The sequence below is a fragment of the Python bivittatus genome, unplaced genomic scaffold, assembly GCF_059951505.1.
Source record: "Python bivittatus isolate LINGU-HERP-01145 unplaced genomic scaffold, Pbiv_v1 ctg000350_np1212, whole genome shotgun sequence".
NCBI lineage: Eukaryota > Metazoa > Chordata > Lepidosauria > Squamata > Pythonidae > Python > Python bivittatus.
The window spans coordinates 39,643,072-39,662,691 of record NW_028277074.1 but is presented as its reverse complement, the minus strand read 5'-3'; the positions used below and the strand labels follow the sequence as shown (position 1 = coordinate 39,662,691).

At 37.3% G+C, this 19,620-nt stretch overlaps 1 protein-coding gene across 1 annotated transcript in view; it reads right to left on the bottom strand.

The window, feature by feature from the left end:
- Positions 1–3,571: 3,571 nt before the first annotated feature.
- Positions 3,572–19,620, bottom strand: part of DHRSX (dehydrogenase/reductase X-linked) — a 122,542-nt gene continuing 106,493 nt past the window's right edge. Inside the window, exon 9 of the mRNA XM_088144464.1 lies at positions 3,572–4,038. Within this exon, the coding sequence (XP_088000590.1) occupies positions 3,850–4,038 (189 nt within the window). The 3' untranslated portion in view covers positions 3,572–3,849. The remainder of the gene's footprint in view (positions 4,039–19,620) is intronic.

Below are 19,620 nucleotides of genomic sequence, written 5' to 3'. Positions count from 1 at the left end.
GACAATTGCTCATATTGGCTGTTCTGAACAATGCTAAGCAACCAGTTTTCAAATGTATTTACTAAAATAAACAATGTAGAAGCAATTCACACTATTTTTTCAACTCAGAAAAAATATGAATGCTTTTGAATGTGCAAAGAGAAACTGTGTTCAGTAGTTGAACAATGAGTAGGAGCTGTCACTGATCCCAGAATAAGCTATGTTGCAAAACACAGATCTGCCAAGAGCTTCTGCTTGTGAATAGCTGAAGGCAGAATACACATTCAACAACAACAACAACAACAAAAACTTTAGTCCTAGGAACCATCTTTTCCAAACTGGAAAATAAACATATTTTCAAATGTACTGCTTGCAACTTCTCTGAGTGCTATTATTTTCATTAAAAAAATAGCAATAGCCACATGTTTTCATAAAACACTTAAAAATATAGAAAACTTTCTTTCTGGGGAATGATGCTAGCTAAAAAAAAAAAAAAGGTAAAATGTTGTGCTTAAATTGTCTATATACATTTCAAATAAATATTGACTGTTGTTTGATGAGAATCTCTGTTCTGCCAGTTCATGAGATCATGTTGTTTTGGCCAGTCTCAAAGGTACTATTAAATAAAAACATTAAGTACTCAAATCAAGAGGGAAAATAAGAATGGGATCCACTCATTACAAATATTCAGCCATTCTTCCATCCCTGTAGCCACTTTACTTTAAATATTCCTAAGTTTTATTGCTTCTAATGCAATTGTATAGGTGAGAAGTTTGTGCAAGCAGATTTCTGTATGTAGTTTGTTGAGATCTGAAGACCACTCATGCCACTTTCATGTTATTTGCCTGAAGAGCATTCATCAATAAAAGACTTTTGTTCAAACCTCTATCCCCACCTAGATCCATATGCTGGGTGGGCAGATTAGAGTTGGAAAAGAGACATGTACAGTCTTGTTCAACAGATTAAATCTTGTACAGTGTTCCAGATCTTATGGACGTCTCTATGTACGGGTGTGTCCAGGTAGCCTCAGAACACTGACATTGGGGATCATGTTGTACATTTTGGTCTGTGAAAGGAGACTTAGATTGGAAAGGAGTGCAATTGCTTGTGCATTCCACAAACAAAAGCTGCTTAAACAAACACAGCTTTTTCTTTCAGCCTCTGCAAGTCATAAGAACAAATAGGTGAGAAAAAAGACTACTATACCTAGGAACAGGCAGATAAGTTCTCAGCACAAATGCATAGAGAAGCTGCAATAAGTTCTCCCTGAGGCCAGCTCTAATTTCTAAAGGAACAACGGAAGTAGAGGTAATATTTTATAATGAAAGAATATTGCTTCAAGTGTAGATGTACTTTAAAAACTCTCTTAAATATTGATAGAATGTGGGCACGATTGTTTTCAAAATTACTGTGCTCATAATTTTATTATCATTTTTACTGCTATTGCCAATTTATGAACAGTGCTTTCTGTAGTTGTATTAAATGTATTGGAGAAACTGTAAAATAACCAAACTGCAATAAATTAAACTGTATCATTCTTTTCAGGATTTACACTCTGCTTACAGAACAACCAAGAGTCCATGAGGGCCGAGATAGTAGATAAATTGCTGAAATCAAATAAATCAACAGCATAACGTCCAGTTCATCTTGCAAATTAAAAAAAAAAGTAATTCAAAAGATATCAAAGGCTTGCCTACATTACAAACTTGTGATTATGACAATTTAAGTCTGTAATGTTGAGTACACTTCTAACATATTCTGAATTCTGTGAATCTAACATTATACCTAAGAGAGATTCTCAGCACCATCAAGCAGACTTCAATTTACTAGAATCTTTCAACTGTGAGCAAAATCTGCTTAATCACAAAAATAGGAATTTGGGTTAGGGTTGACACCAGTCTGGAGTGAATCACTGGAACCATCTTTCTTAACCACCAACATGCAACATTAAAATACAGCTGCGCCAATGCAATGGGCAGGTGCCAGTTCAAGCTGCTGCTGTTCCACACGTTGTAACTTCTATCGATTTGGTTGTCTATTGCCACCTCATGGACATTCCTATACAACTATGAAAGTGTGGGCATGAATGGGATATGCAAGGACAGCAGTAGCAAAGGACTATTGACACGATCATCTCTATGAAAACATATAGTAATTCCAAACTAAAGTCAACTTCAGTCCACTCTTTCTGCAGAGTTAACGCAGAAAGAGAATTATGTCAGCTGACCTGGAAGACTGTGTTGCAAATGTATATCTAAAATGTATATCTAATGTAAATGTATACCTAAAATCTGTTCTAAAATGTGTTACAATATGGATTTTATCTATATCCCCAAAATCTTATACTGCAGTTTGTAACAACAGTTTTAATGTCTGAGTCCATAGGAAAGCATTCCAATTTTAAGGCATATTTCTCCAATTCTCTTTTCAAAATGTTTGAAGTAAACAACGGTCTTCCAAAAAAAAAAAAAAAAAAGCAGGGATTTGTGGAAGTTGTTTGATGTAGAACAAAGCCAGATCTTTTTTTTTTTAATGTCAAGTTTTTAGATTCTGAAATTGTGGTTTCACATATAGATGGCAAGAACAAGATATTCCACAGGGTAAACAGATGATTTTTTGGTTCATATCAATCTTATCTCATAGACTGTGGCATTTCTTGAATCTTAAATAAACTGTCCCAGACAATGGAGCAGCAAATACTTTATTATTATAAACTGCTCAAAAAGTAGTTATTATAGCCTATGTTTAAGGAGTCAGTAGAAGTTCAAAACAGGTAACAATGAGCCTAGTACAGTGGTACCTCGGGTTATGAACGCCTCTACTAACGAACATTTCGGGTTACGACCAGCTTCGGCAGGAAAAATTTACCTCGGGTTACAAACTCGCCTCGACTTACGAACCGGATCCGCGGCCATTTTCCCTGCTGCCACGTGGTCGCGGCTTCCTGTGGGTGAGGTCACGGTAGCAAGGAGACGTTCGGTGAGGTTTGTGGTGTGTTTTGTGGTGTTTTGCGAAGGTTTTTGGTGTGTGTGTTAGCATGGCTCCAAAGAAAATGCAGAGCAGGCTTGGCAGGAGTAAGGCTCTGAAGAGAAAATTGCCTCGGGTTGCGACCAAATTCGGGCGGAGGGTGGAACGGATTAACCGGATTTACATTGAACCCTATGGGGAAATTTGCCTCGGGTTGCGACCAAATTCGGAGGGCGGAACGGATTAACCGGATTTACATTGAACCTTATGGGAAACTTTACCTCGACTTGAGACCAACTCGAGTTGCAACCAGAGTCACGGAACGGATTAAGTTCGTATCCCGAGGTACCACTGTATTTAAAATATGAAAAAAGGCTATGCTTGTGACCTTTGGCATCCTGGTTTTTAGGTATGTGAAAAAAAGAACATTTGATTAGTTTTATAATCCTTTGGCAGGAGCAAGAATATCAAAATTAAGAATTAAAGAAGACATTCCAGCTTTTTGAAGTTGCTGAAAAGCAAATTAAATCCTTGGATTTTGAAGAACTGGGACCAATATTATACTGTTTTAACCCTGAGTGATAGCCCCTCTTTGTTTTTATTAAAGAAAACTCTTAATTCTACATAAGGTTAAAGAGTTTGTTTTTAATCACAGGCAGAAACATCATGATTACAAAATGGATGGTTAAATTTAAAACCACCATACATACAATTCTGGTTGGGAACTTTTTGCCCACCTTCATCCCTGCCACCACTGCTGGCAGGCTGGCAGCTCAAACAATGTCCATATTTGCCCATGTGACTGAACAGTGAATTCCTGAAGTATGAGTGGTGCTGCACAGCTTAGGTCAGTGAGACAAGTTGAATTCCCGTAGCAGACTCATCGTTTTCTCCCCATGACCTCTAGGGCACTACATCAGGAATCCCAACCAGTCTGCAGCTTTCTGTCCAGAGTCTTTTCTGCAGCTCCTCATCATAGGAGATGTCAGAAGATTTTGTCCTTTGCTCGTTGTAAAGGTAGCAGCCGCCAACTCCTTCTAGCTCTGGTGAAACTGCTGCATAGATCGATGTGGATGCACCTTCTTCTGGTGTCTGTGGATTGGAGAGATTAAAGAGGAATGAACACAGGTAGAAAACACGAAGAATGTGAAAAATTAAGATAAAAATAGGGATTTCTTTCAACCTTTCTGCAAATGCAATTAAGAATTATTCTTATTTCTATGCCATAAACTAGCAGTTGAGAGACAAAAAAAAAAAATCAGAAGAATGACTGCTCATTTCTTTCTAAAGAAGAAGAAAAAGAAGTGAATTAGAAGAGAAGGAACCACAAGAGACCAATAAGGACCTAAAATGTATGATTAAAGTGGTCTAACTGAAGTTACATGATTACAGGGGCCATTAAAAAACAAGGATGAACAATTCTGATGTCATTAATAATACTGCTCCTTAAGGATGCCTTGTTTGTGATGCTTTTATATTTATTAGCATGCTTGCAATATCACCAGGTCCTTAAAAACTGACCATGATTTCAGTCATTTTAGAACAACAGATTCTTCAGGTAAGGCATCACTGATGTTTTCAAATCTAAAGCCTTTGCAAATGTCAGCCTCTGCCTTTTGCTTCAATATGTAAATGGAAATGACTGGAGGTCACTGCGTGTCTGAAGATATACTGAAAAGACAGGCTTCTTCACTACTATGGATTTGGTCCAAGATTTGTCAATCTCTATGCAGCAATGTTATAAATAACTGCAAATCATCCCTTCTTCAGAAACAGAATTGATGCATTTTTGAAAGCAAGCAATGATACTGAAATATCTAATTAGTCCTTTTACTACAATGGCATGTTCTGTAATCAGCCATAAACAGATGAAGGTGTAAGTTATCTGTATAATGCATTTCGTTCAGTTCCAACACATGATCCAGAGACCATGAAAACAAGAGTCCTAGCAAATGAAGATTGTGGCCTTTAGTCCAGGATACCACGTTAAAATTAGAGGATTTAATTTTACTCAAAGAATTATTATCATCAAAGTGCTTTACTTTCAAAGGAAAACGAATGTGTCAAATGAAAAATCAGACCAGAAGCAATGATTTCTATTGATGTGATACTATTTGCTGCACATTTAACAGTTTAATGTATTATTAAAATATTCCTAGTTTTTTTAAAATTATGCATTTAAACCTTTTTCCTTTTGTATGTATTCCTATATTTGTAACTAATGCCACATGAGTTGTCATGAGTAATTAGACCAAAGCAGGAGTCTCAACCTGCTGACACTGAGAATGTAATGGAAATTTATTCTACAGATTTTACTGCAGCTTACAACCATGTGAAACAGAAAGCAAAAATAATTTAATTAAATTTGATTTTTTTAAATTATAAAAAAAAAAAATCAGATTGTATGTTTAGAACTTGTAAATTAAAAGACAGGACAGAAGTGGAAAAATAAAACTATAGCCTAAAACTATAGAAGCAGTTAGGATAATGAGTTTAGCAACATAGTTCAGTTCCTTTAACAATCCAAAAGTATTCATATATTTCCTCCAAGACTCTTGGGACAATTTTAGACAAGGCTTCTTCCATTCTACTATCTTGATCTCCATATACAGGATTTTAAGCAGGGATTTAGCTACTGATCTTAACTGAAGTGATATGTTTTCTAAAACAAGTGACACATTTTATAAGTCAACTCAAGCAATGGATCGGAAAGAACTCCATGCCCCATATCTATTCTCACAGAGCGACAGATGCCTCATGGACTACACCAATATTCTTTCTTTCTTTGAATATAGTTTATCCTGTTGTCTTCATCCACTCAAATCCACATCCTAACCACTGGTCCAACACTCTATATTTTTATTTAACGAAACTGTGGAGAGCCATGGAGATGGTCTTGAAGGGAATATGCAGAAGTCGTTATGGAAACAAGAAGGGCAGAAACATTCCTTAAACCCTGGGAAAGGAGCAAAAGGCATAGGGTGATTCCTTCCTGACTGAGTGGGATGTAAGAAGGAGGGAAAATAAAACACAAGCAGATTTGCAAGATTCTGTTACTGTAGCCCATCTCAATATAGTTATTGTATTTCTATGGAGTTAGTTTCTTGATCTGATCTCTCTTAGAGCTGATCGAAACAGCTATGGACATTTCTATTCCAAAGCCACGGCAAATTTTCTTTCCACTAGTGATATGAAAGACAACTTCAGATAACACTGAATCTTATTGTATAGCAGTTCCCAATAAAGTTGCATAGCCTAAGGCTACATGATGCTTCTCGGGAGTGAGCTTACAGAGCAAGCAAATAGAGAGAGCAAATAAGACTTTGGCAGCAGAATTCATTAGGAGCCAAAGACAAGAATCCATAACTAGAGAGCCATATATTCTGAATGATTGCGTGTTCAAATGGTTCAGGATGAAAAGATTATGTTTTGAATAACTGCTGATTGCAAGTTGTGTGTTCTGAAAGCTACTCGTTGTTCCATTAAGGATAACAGTGGGACTGCTTCTTGCTGAGCAAGCAAAGGCTGCTACAGAAACTTTCAGAGGAATATAAGGCAGACAGTTTTCAGAGTGAGAAAAGAGGCAGAACTCTAGGATTCAACCCATCAACCTTTGCCAATGTGATTAATAGTTCAGGATGATGGAAGGTATAGCCCTAAAAGCTGGCAAGACCAGATTCCCTATTCCTCACCTAAGCCCACGTAACAAGGCACAAATGATGTTTAAATACAAATGATAGTTAAATACAGAACTAGTACATTGTGGTGGTAAAAGGTGCCCCCCTCCAAACATGTGAACTGCTTAAAGTGCCCTTTTAAGAAAACATTCACAGCAAGCGGAATTGACCCTGAGTGGCTACAGGGAGAAGCAGCAGTCAGGAACCTGTGGCCCAGTGTACCAAATTGTTTCTATTCACAGATCATATCTCACAGATAGTATGGCTATCATGCCAACCTACTAGGAAGGGATAATAATAAGATCACAAAGATGGGTTTATCTAAAACATTTCAATGTCACGCTATAATTTATACTGTGTCTGCCTTTTTTCTTTGTCTTGTCTTTGCAGTGCAGTAGGCCAAAGATATATCAGCTTTAGTTCTGCTTTTGCCCAGAAGTGTTCAGCAAAGTGCTGGGAGCCCAGTATATACTGTATGCATGCTAATAAAATTATGTTGTGTCTTCACAATGATTTGGTTGCTTTAGGTGAGCCACAACAATATGCTCCAAATATTATTTATATCAGGTACTTATCTTGCCAGGGTATTCCATTCTGTCATATATTACATATGATTAAAGCCAAATACTCAGGACCTAAGAACTAAATCAAGAAACCAATTGGTGTTTACAAATGTCACATTAAGTGAAGACTATGAAGTAATGAGAAAATGACAAAGGGTAATCCATAGCAGACCCCTAAGAAATCTTACCTGAGATTTCTTTGCCTTTTGTGAATTGCATATCTTACTTTGAAAAAAAAGTCATAGTTTTCCCCTTATATATGAATTTATTATTCCTTTCTATCTTTCTGAGCTTCTGTAACTTAGTTTGCTTTCTTTTAAAATTCTCTTTTTCTCTGTTTCAGTCTGGAAGCCCCCACAAAAGGCTGGTGAAATTTGCTAAATCACTGTGCCTATTAAAAAAAGAGAAAGAAAAGAAAACAAAGTTCATGCTGCCCTATGATTTTTTCAAGCTTCTTGAGTCAGTTTTCATTAAAGAATTAACCTTTAAAGGAGAAATTATCAGAAGAAAATAAAAACAGTTGAAATACTTTTCTGTGACTTATCTTCCTTTGCAGACAATTTTAATTGCATCCATTCATGAAAAGATTCATGACTCATTTTAATACTTAATAAAACACTTCAGATTAAGTATTGTGATATACAATGTAAATTTAGGTAGAAAACAATTTTTGCAGAGATGTTTACATTAATCCTGACAGTTTCTCACTTTGGGGAGATTTGTTTTTCATGTATGGTAGACAAAAATAAAGTGATAAATTAGCACTTTATATATGCCAGGTTCATGTTTTGCAACATTTATTGCACGAGGTTGAACTGCTTGAACAAGCATACGTGCAACTCCTATTTATTTTTCCAGATGGCACACATAACAATATTAATCTAACCAAAATACTAATAATAAGTACTTCTAAAATTTTAAACAGCTTTGCTAGATGACTCTTAGCCATGCTTCCAATTTCCTTTTCCTGGGTTTTGTCTCATCCCATATGCAAATATAAGAATATTTATAAAACACACTGGCTGAAAATAGTTTGTATAATATACAGACTATAACTATGTAACTTAAATGCCAGCCTCTTTCCATCTTAGCTATTTGCATCCATTGTCTACTTATTGTCCATCTTGCTCTGGTATTTTGCAAGATTCAAACCAAAGAAACAGATCCAGGAACCTAAGAGACCTTGATATCTGTCTTTCTTAAACATCACTGGTTGTTATATTAGCATTATACTAGTACTGAAACTAAGAACAGTTTCAAAAGATGCATAGTTTGGCATTGGCATGGGAATGATGATGGAGGGGGAAAAGCAAACAAAATAAAAATAGTTCAACTGCATGTCTGGCACACATAAAAACAAAGTATGATCCTAAAATGTAAAGTACCGATTAGTTTTTCTAGGTCTGTATACTTGGGTTAATTTTTCCTATGCCTACCATGTTTCATTCCAGCCCATCCATTATATCTTAAAAACATTTTAATGAAAGGCTAAATGGCATTGGAACTATGTATAATCTTGAATGGGAAGCTGAAAGGGAGAAAAAGATTAATATCACTATGTCTTCCTACCACTTTTTCACTCTAGATACTTCCCCACTCCTGAAGAATATTGCTTTTCTAAAAAAATCACTCTGGAATAGTGCTCCATGCACTTTTACATATGTGCAGCTTGGTCCCAGGGATCAGTAAATATGCTGGCAGCCTCTCATTTATTGCTACCCCAGGGCTGTGAGGAGAGCACTGGTATTCTCAAACTGAGACCAAATTAAATGCTGTATTAACTAAAGACTTAGACCAATAAATTAACAAAACGTCTAAAAGCATCCAGTGCAACTCTATAGATAAAATGTTTTTCCCTAACAAGTTATGCAACCACCAAACATTTTGGCTAAAACCTAGAGGACTAGTATTTGCTGCAGAACTAATAAATAATGCAGAATTGTTTCCTCCCCCCTTTCATCCCTGATGGGGAGTTAAAAATCATATTAATAAGGCAGCACAGCAGGCTGTAAAGTACTGCATATTAAAAATGTATTTCAGTTATCTCTTAAAAATAAAGGCTTGTGAAGAAAGGGTCTGCAACACTATCTTCTGGGAAGGGGGATAAAATTAATTGGGTTTGCATTGCAGTGCAAACATACACTCCTCATAAACTAAGAAAAGTCATGGGTTCATTACCATTGCTTTCCACATTTTGTGGTACATCCTGAAACTCAAAATGCACATATAGATCTGGGTAAAATGAGGAAAGCATATTCAAAAATGCATATAGCAGAGGTGCATATCAGGAGGTTTCCAACCTCTTCCTCTTCTTTGGCCATGAGGATCTCCTGATGTTCTGTCCAGCCCACACTTAGCATAATCTGTGACTGGTGGATTCTCCTGCTTCTTTCCTCTTCCAGCCTGGGAAGCACCAAGCATTTTTCTTTTATGGATGGGGGAGGAAATATGGTATCCACTCATTGATGTGCTGGTAAATGTTTAAGAGCTGGCTCTGCTGGTTCCATTGCTGCCACTGTGCCTCACCACTGGCCATGGAACAGCTGATTTGTGCACTAGGAGTCATGGCTTTGCTCTGCTCTCAACTGACTCGCCTAATTCCAGAAAATTTAACAATCAGCTCTCACGAGCTGGTGTGAGACACCTGAGGCACATCACTGCATCTACCAATAAACCTTTTCTGAACCCCCTCCACTGGTGAATGCGTTTTACCATTTTCTCCTATTGCTTGGGCTGGAAGGAGAAAATAGCTGAATTTCAGGTCTACTTTTATTGTTCATCCAGGCACTTGTTTTAAAAAAAATGTCCTCCTTTTCACTCCTTTTCCACTGTTTCATCATTGAGCTTGTGTAAAAAAAAAAAAAAAAAACTGAGAGCAATGATCAGTTCCTGGAAGAGAGGACTGTGTTCCTACCACAGTGGACAGTAGCTAACTGGAATGGAGGAGTTTGCATACATTGAAATGCAGCAGGCAAACCAGTCAGCACTGCTTTTGTTAGCCCAAGTCAGAAAATATCACTTCTGTTATGTAGCAGGAAGAGATGGATTGAGGTTGCTGTCCAGGTGGGCTGGCAGTGGATAGAGAATGCAGTTGTGCATCATCACCCTGCATAAGTGGTCAGTGGTCTGTGCTCACACTGGGGCAACCTGGTTGTGTAGAACAGCTGTAAGGCTTCATTGCACATTAGAATCAAGTTAAGGATAGCAGATCCCTTGTGCCTTTATCCACTTCCTGAAGGAGAACGTTTTCAGCAGGAGAAAGTCAGCTAGCTGAAATAAGGCCTGGAAGAGGTAATCCTTATCTCAGCTTATCCTGGCTGACAAATTTGCCTCCTCTTGGAAAAGACATAGAGCTGCTGATTTGGCTTATTTCAGTCTTTCTGCTCATTTGGGAAGAGAGGAACCCATGGCTGAAATCAAGCAAAAGTGTTTGACTCAGACCTTTAAAACAAGATAGCCAAATAATCACATTGCTGCTACACTGCTTTCACTGACACTCCTTATGCCATACCCAAATAACTCACTGCCCCAAGTAGAAGGGTGAGACTTGACACATTACCTTCACAGTAATGGATGGGAGATTTAAGAACAACTGTTTTCAAGAACGTCATTGCATTGGTTTGGATTGGATTGCACCATTGCACACATCCTCCTGAGTTGTTCATACCTGGCACTTAGTTAAACTTCCCTTCCCAACAGCAGATGCTTGAAATGGGTGCATTCTGAAATTGTGCTCTTACTGAGTGAAGTCTAGTGGAATCAACACAAAACTAAGAAATTCTGCATTACTGCAATCACAACTAGATGAAAAGTTTGATGCAAACAGTTTTGACCCCACACTTTGCATTTCTCTTTTAGCCTTTTAATTCATTAATAGTAGTTTTTATGTGATCCATGTTAGCTTCCAACAGATGTCAAGTTAATTGGAAGCTCCCTACAACTGCTAACTATTTCATGCCTCTTTGAAATATCTGAAATTTACTTTTAGAACTATTATCCACTTCTCCTTGGGTGGATGGGTGATATCAGGCAACAGTAGTCCTACTCTTAATCCATCCCTTCAATTATTTTAATCCAGATGCTCTTTACAGGATTGCCAAAAATCACTCATTTGGATATTTGAGAAGGAATGGAAATTTTCAACATCTCCTCTGAATTTCTATGGCTTCCATTCTTTTTGAAAGAATTGTATTGTTCAATAACTAGATGCAGTGGTGTGAGTCATCCCACCAGCTCTCCATAACACCTATTAAATCATATCTCCCTTCTATTACTAGGTGTTCAAGTTCATTTCATTTATTTCTCATACTCTGAGGATTACTGTAAAGACAATAAATGACACAAAAGGCACAATATATCAAGAACAAAGATGAGACAAACAGTTGTAGAGTATAAGATTCAAAAGGGCTAACCACGTTAGTCTGTTAAGCCAAGCACAAAGAAGGAGTTCTGCTGTAGCTGATCAGAAAAACACATGCATCATTATGCACATAGTGGAGTCATGACTTTAATGGAAGAAAGGAAGTTGGCAGTGGAATATGTTATCAACTATATTGATGGCAGTGGAATAAATTACCAACTATACTGATGCTGATACACATAAAAACAATTTATTCTGAAGACAAGTAGACAAGATCAATTTGTGCTCCTTGAGTTAATTTCATATGTAATCCTTTGGCTTAATTTTATAGGAGATCGATTCAAATCTTAGGAGCGACTTGTCCCTTTTCAAACCAATTGCTTGAAAAGAATGACAGGAACACAAAGAAAATGATGGAAAAAGAGGCATGTCAGAGTGAGAGTAAGTGTCACTCATAAATTTTTGTCACTAATGTCATCCTCTATTGACTTCAGCCTCATTTGCAATGTGGCCACTGATAGAAAAATGGCTGCATGCTCTGATTTATAATATGGTGAATACACTGGGAGATAAGAAATAGCATCATAGTAAGAAACTCTTATGAATTTGTGTGAGAGGTAAGTTAAAGGAATACTAAAAGTCAACTAACATATTCCTGTGTGGAATACTTGTGGAGAGTGGAATACTTGCGGGCAATCCATGTGGACTATTTTATCCATATCTTATGAATTTGTGTGAGAGGTAAGTCAAATAAATACTAAAGATCAACTAGCTGCACTTCATTTATATCAATATGATCTACTTGACTGTTATGAAAATAGATGCCAATAAGATACTTTTTTTCACCCGACAGAAGTCACCTGAGATATCATCTACCTCTCCTATCCTTTTTAGGCCCCACTACAAGCCACAATAAAGTTTTTAAGGAAGCTAAAGTAGAATTAGTGCGGTCATAGAGCAAACAACATGGTTGGAAATAAATTTTAAAAAGAACTATTTGCTTTTCATTAAACACATAATATCCTTAATGAATGAATTAAAAATATTTAACCTTTTAGATCTTAATCTGTGTTCACTAAGAGGATTATAGTCATTAGTGAATTTTGCAAAAGTGTTAGTTCTGGAACACAGATGCAGAAGAAAGAAAATCAAGTTAATTTTTATTCAAACAAAACACCTCACCTCACTGTGTGTGATAAATTACTTTAATTATTTTCATCTTGCTAAACCTATGTTCCTGTAATTTTAAGCAAGTAATAAATTGCCTGTTGTTTTAAACAGTTTATACAGCTTTGAGAAAGGAAACTTTGAGAACAAGAATAACAGAGAAACAAATATTAAAAACTTAGATGTGAATGATATATTTCGGCAACACTTTTGAAACACGCAGCACTGAAGAGTAATGAGGCTGTTTTTTTAAACTTTGATTTTGTAGTTAATTAAATATGCTGTGCATATTTATTTCAATTTCAGAGTATTTTTACATTGTTCTAACGCATTATTTGAGCTTAATCAAAATAAAGATATCAGGCTGTTATAAAAATTAAACCAAACATTTGGATTTCCCTTTGCCAGATGTATTCAAGCAGAGGGTGGCCCATGGCAGTGTAATCTGGAAAGTAAATTGTAAGCTAATTGCCACGTGTATCTTCCAAGACTTTTTGACTGGATAGTAATATGATTATTTTATATTTTAATTTTGCTATTAATTATTTTGGATTTAGTTATATATATATCTATTTTACTGATCTGCAACTGAAATAAAATTTTTCTCTCTTCAGATTAGGAGTTACACTTGATAGTCTAAAGGAGTCTCAACATGGGTCATATGCTCACCCACTCCCAGGGGGCCATGCCATATTTCTAGGGGGCCACCCACACTGAACTGCCAGGGATATGGTAAATTTGTCATACTCCTCACATCTCATTCTCTGTGCTAATTTCAGCAGTTTAGATTAATAAACAGGAGATGGTAAAGTACCTTTTTTCCAACTAACAGGAACTAATGAGGGGGGTCACAGAGGTAAGTGTAGCTCAGAAGGGGGCCATGAATCAAAAAAAGGTTGAGAACTGCTGGACTAAATGAACTCTTCCTACCTTATGATTTTAATAGCTCATGTATATATTCCATACCTAAGAATATATCACTGGAAGTGAACAGTAAAACCTTCACTGGATCCCACCATATTGGACAATTTTCATCCAGTCTCCCACCTCCTCTTTTTAGGGAAGGTGGCTGAGAAGGTGGTGGTGTTGCAGCTCCAGAGGATCCTGGAGGAAATGGATTATCTGGACCCTTTTCAGTCAGGTTTCAGGCCCAGATATGGGACAGAAATGACATTGATTGCACTCATGAATGATCTCTAGCGGGAGCAGGATGGGGGTACCGTATCCATCCTTGGTCTTCTTGATCTCTCAGCAGCTTTTGATACCATCACCATGGTATCCTTTTGGGCCAACCTGGCTGATGGTATCAAAAGTTCTGTGCTGGTTCACTTCCTTCCTCCAAGGTCAGTTCCAATTGGTATTGATTGGGAGCAAGAGGTTCAGCCCATGGCCCCTGCGTTGTGGGGTGCTGCAGGGTTCAGTACTCTCTCCGCTCCTTTTTAACAACTACATGGGTGAGATCATCTACCATGGGATGAAGTATCATCAATATGCAGATGATACCCAGTTATATATCTCCATCCCAGGTGACTTGAGTGATGCTGTGACCACCCTTTCACATTGCCTGGAGGCTGTGGGGGTCTGGATGGGATGCAACATGCATAAGATGGAGTGGCTATGGATTGGAGGCCCGCCCAAGGATTTACCACCTTTGGTTTTGGACAGGGTTGCACTGCCCCAGACAAACCCGGTGTGTAATCTGGGGCTCCTCCTGGGTTCATGACTCCTGCTCGAGCAGGTAGTGGCAGTTGTGGCCAGGAGGGCCTTTGCCCAACTTCATGTGATGCACCAGTTATCCTGGATCAGGAGGCTATCCGGTCATTCACTCATGCCCTGGTCATATCTGGGTTAGACTATTGCAATGCACTCTACATGGGGCTACCCTTGAAGAGTATCTGGAAGCTACAGCTGGTTCAAAATGCGGCTATGCAGACAATCTTGGGTGCCTCAGGAATGGCACACATAATACCTTTACTGCAGGAGCTGCATTGGGTTCCAGTTTGCTTCCAGGTCCAATTCAAGGTGTTATTATCTTTAAAGCCCTACATGGCATGGTCCAGGTTACCTGAGAGACCATCTCACCTTTTCACATCAACTCGTCCCACCTGGTCAGGCAAAGAGGACATGTTACAGACCCCATCAGCGAGAGAATGTTGGCTGGAGGGGCCCAGGAGGAGGGCTTTCTCTGCTGTTGCCCCTGCCTTTTGGAATATTTTCCCCCCAGAGGTGTGGTGGGCTCCTACCCTTCTGGCTTTCTGGAAAGGACTTAAGACCTGGCTCTGCCAGCTTGCATGGGGCAACAAGAATGTTAATCTATCCTGGGGGTGACTGGCACCCTGATATCGTTCTCTGAGCTACTTGCCGATTAACATCAATTCTTGGACTATATTTATTTATTATTTATTCAGGACTATTTTATATTGCTTTTTTAATTGATTTTAGCTTCTCTGTAAACCGCCCAGGGTCGTGTTTTTAACGAGATGGGCGGTGACAAATTTGTTATATATATAAATAAATAAATAAATAAATAAATAAATAAATAAATACAAAGAATCAACCCAGATTATAAAGAATGTTTCTTATTTTGGGAATAATCCCCAATTTAGAGGTCTAGCATTTCCTTACTTTGAGGTCTGTAAAATCTTATCCATTTATATTCTGTGCTACAGATTTTCAACTTACTCAAATAAAACAAGTACATGCTCTGGGCTTAATTTTATCTCAAGAGGCAAAGATATGAGAGAACATAATACACACAAAAGAAGAGACAGAGGATAAGCCCAATATATTTCAAGATTTATGTACTTACAATACTTAAGAATAAGTATTAAATAATTAAATAATTCTCTGTGTATTTGAATAAATTATGGATGATCTAAATTTATTTCTAATTGAAACAATTACAGAATTTGAATCTGAATTTATTTTTTCTGTAAAATAAATAGATAAATGAATATTATAGAAAAATAAATCTTTTTTTAAAAAGTCAGTGGGCTTAATTCTATTAATTGAGTGCCAATCTTATAAACTTACAGTGGGTATCACAAAAATAGCAATTATTAAATGTAAAACACCACAGATCAGCATGACAAAATGATCTATTTAGCTGATTTCCAGTATTTCATAAAAAGTGATAGTTATCTTTCATATATTGGATATGGGATTCTCGGCAAAAAGCTTTCCATCTGTATACAAATTCAATCCAGTACAATTACACAGGTTTAATTCGATTTCTCTAGACCTCTAATGTCATCAAAATGAATAGCCCTAATGTTTGTCTATAAAGTATATTTAATACCTTGTGGGATCCCCTTTATTGTCCTTGTCTCTCACTTGGTTCCCTGCCTTCAAAACAAAACAAAACAAAACAGAATTTCAAGCCCATCAACAAAGTAATTGTCCTTAGTTACTACTTTTGCCTGTTTGAAAACATCCTACTGCTAAGCAGTGGCTACAACCATTTCAATATAAATTGCAAGTGTAATATGTATCTGATAGCAACTACGCTGGGCTGAAAATTTGGATAAAAGTATGAGTTTTTATAAAAACACATATTTTAACATGTACAAACATTATATGTTAAATGATTCCTAAATATGATGCATGCCTAAAATATAATATCCAACAACACAACAAAGAAGAACTGTGGTGGATCAGATCAAAGTCCTATTTAGTTCAACCAGATGCCAAGAAGAAATCCTCAAGGACAACAGCAACCTTTCATTTGTATACTACTGCTCTACCACATGTAGTATTTCTGCCAATTCAGGACTGGCATTACACCTGTGTTCTCATAAAGTCATAGCTTTTCAGCAATTCAGCCGATTCATTTCTGGCCTAGCTGCAATACAGAGGAAATGCTGCAAACATTACTTTGCAGCATTAATGAAGGAGCCATGAACCAGGCAATTTCCCACTGAAGAGAACTCTCGCCTTTTTTCCATATCCTGACTCAACTATCCCACATCCTTACTGAAGTCAAGGCACTATTGCAGCTCATAAATCTTGCCATCCAAAGAACATCAGGATCGAAACTGGTCTTCTGAAATATACTGTTCTCTGAATTCCTCATAGTTAAATCTGCTGAAAGGTAGACAAAAAAGATTGCAAGCTCCATGTCGTTCTCTTCCTCCAAAACTAAAGGCAGTATCATTGCTTCTTATAGAAAAAGTAGATATGCAGAGGTTGGGATTACCTCCCCTCTCCTCCAAACCCTTCCAAAACACACACACAAACAAACAAAACCCAGGCTAGGGCTGTTGCCTAGTAACTCAACAAAGAGAAAGCCAGACACTATGTACACAAACCAATAAATTGTATACTAACAGTGGAGATTGTGCTCCTGTTTGGGTGGGATTGAGGAAGAGAAATAGGAAGTGCAAAGAACTCTCTAGTCTCCCTTTACAGGTCATTTCTTGACAACTGGATGAGGAAGCCCTGTGGGTTTGCATAGCCATCTTCCCCATTTCACAAAAAGAAAACTAATAATTTACTATACTGTACCCCCTCCATCCTTTTTTTTTTTTTTGGTCTCTTGTCAAATAAGCAAAAAGGCTGGAGAGAAATAGTTCAGCCTGCTGAACTGGAGGTGAAATTCTACAGGGGTGGGTAAAGATGAAAATAAAGCAAAGGTGTAGAACATGCTCCTTCAATGAAACTATACATTTGGGAACAGAAAGATGGAGCTGGGCATAAATCATAAGCAAATGGTAGGAAGGAGCATGGAGAAAAATATCTTCTGACTCATCATCCAAAAACCACTAACCAGGTAGAGTCTAAGATGCATGAAAATGGCTGTGTGGAAACATGGAAGGATTGAAATAAAAATGCAGTTCACTAAGGTACAGGAAGAAATACAACAGAGACGCCTTTATGATAAAGGTGGGAATAGAAATGGGCCTCTCATGTGGCTGCTCAACTACCTGAGCATTGAAAAAGGATTAAAAAAAAAAACATTCCCAGGGTGGGAAAACCACCTGTGCAGAAATGCTCCACGTTCTCACTTGGAAATATCACAAATTGCTGAATTAAAAGAAAAATCCATAAAGCTACATTATGTATCTATTGTCCTGAAAGCAATTTTGATTTAATTATTACTGTTGTACAGCTTCATGCATCCCTGTGATTTGCATTATTATCATCAATAATAATAACCAGGGTTTGGTGCATGAAAATGTCTTCAAGGCAAATCAATGATGATAATTTCATCTAATCAATATGTTTTAAATTATAAAATTGTTTACTAATACTCAATGATTGAAACTTTGCAATAAGCAAATCCTTTAATAATTAACATTCATACTATTAAAAAGACAAAATGACTTTGCTTACGTTTGTAAGATTCTATCTTCCTTAAATGTAAGATACCAGTGCTTTCAGCTTGCTATATACAGAGGATGTAACACACCATAATTTATAAGCAGCACTTCCTAGTAAATGCCTGGTATAAAATAAAGACTTGGTTGTTGAGTGTGTGCAGGTCTGGCATGTATTACCAATACCTGGTTGGAGGAAGGTGGAGATGTCGCCCTCTTTGAAATTTGCTCACCTGGGTTTCGTATCCTGCATACCACATAGCTATATATATGCTACACTGCTAGTATACAATTTATTGGTTTGCATACGTAGCGGAGGTAGAGTAGTGATGACTGTCAATGACAATCTGATAGTGGCCAGGGGTCCTGCTCTCAAAGTGATGAAATGCAAATGCCTGTTTGTGACATGGGGCCATATGGACACATTAGGAATCTGCTTGTATTCTGTACATTTTGCTGGCTGGCAAGGTCCCTTCCTGACCTCCTGAAGCTTATCTCAGTCTAGCAGATGCTGGGGGATCTGAGGGAAGGCTCTAGAAGTATCCATAGCAGTGAGGTACTCAGCAGAACCAAAATATCAGTGGTTTTCAACCTTTTCCAGACTTAGCCCTAATTCATTGCACAAGCCAGCTCTTGCACTCATTATGGCAAACTTAACTTAGTTGATGGAATCTGCTAAACACATATATTAAATAAAAATTACTGGATAAATCTCTTGTGGGATTACTCAATCATGGACCACAGGCTGGGAGTTGTTGTGCTAAATGTTCAAGGCAAGTGGAAGATATTTGGACTAGACAAAGTCAAAGAGAAGTTAAGAGGCAAGACAGGATAAAAGGCTGAGGGATAAAAAGGATTTAATTGTATTTGGAGGATGGGGAATGGAAGGGAAGCAAATGAAGGGAAGAGCAAAAAAAAAAAAAAAAGCTATAAAGTTAGCCAAAGAGGCAGAAAAGAGAATTAAGTTCGTTCACTGTTTTAAATGAGTAGGATAGCTTTGGGGCAAAGAACCCAATTATATATGTGGAAATCTTGAAATAAGAATGAATGTAAGCACATGTTATATTTAACCTATTCAAAATTTATATTTTAACTTCAGATATAACTAAGTTCTTTCAACAAATTAACATAATATAAAGAGACTAACATACACTTTTATTCTCTCACATGGGCCCACACTAAAACATTGATCTGCAGTGAAGGGTCTCTTTACAAGAGTGATGCTGTCTGTTTATCCAATTCCTTGGAGTCTGAAATAATCTCAGTATATTGTTTGCCCAGAGATATTTCTATTCCAACAAGAAAAGGAAAACCTAGAACAGACTGACAATTACTGAACTGCATCCAAATGCAGAACAATTTAAGAGACTTATGTTTCAAAGTAGTGGACTCCTTATTTCCTGACAGTTGAAATATGCACTAGGATCCAAGAGACTTGTCATGTTTACATATCATCATGGATTTACATCAAGGAGCAAATGTACAACTCAGTACTGCTCTGAAGTGTTAATGAATCATAACCTTTTACATGAATCATGTAAAAGAACAATACCTACTGATTTACCAGAGGACTATAAGAGGGGTCTCTACAG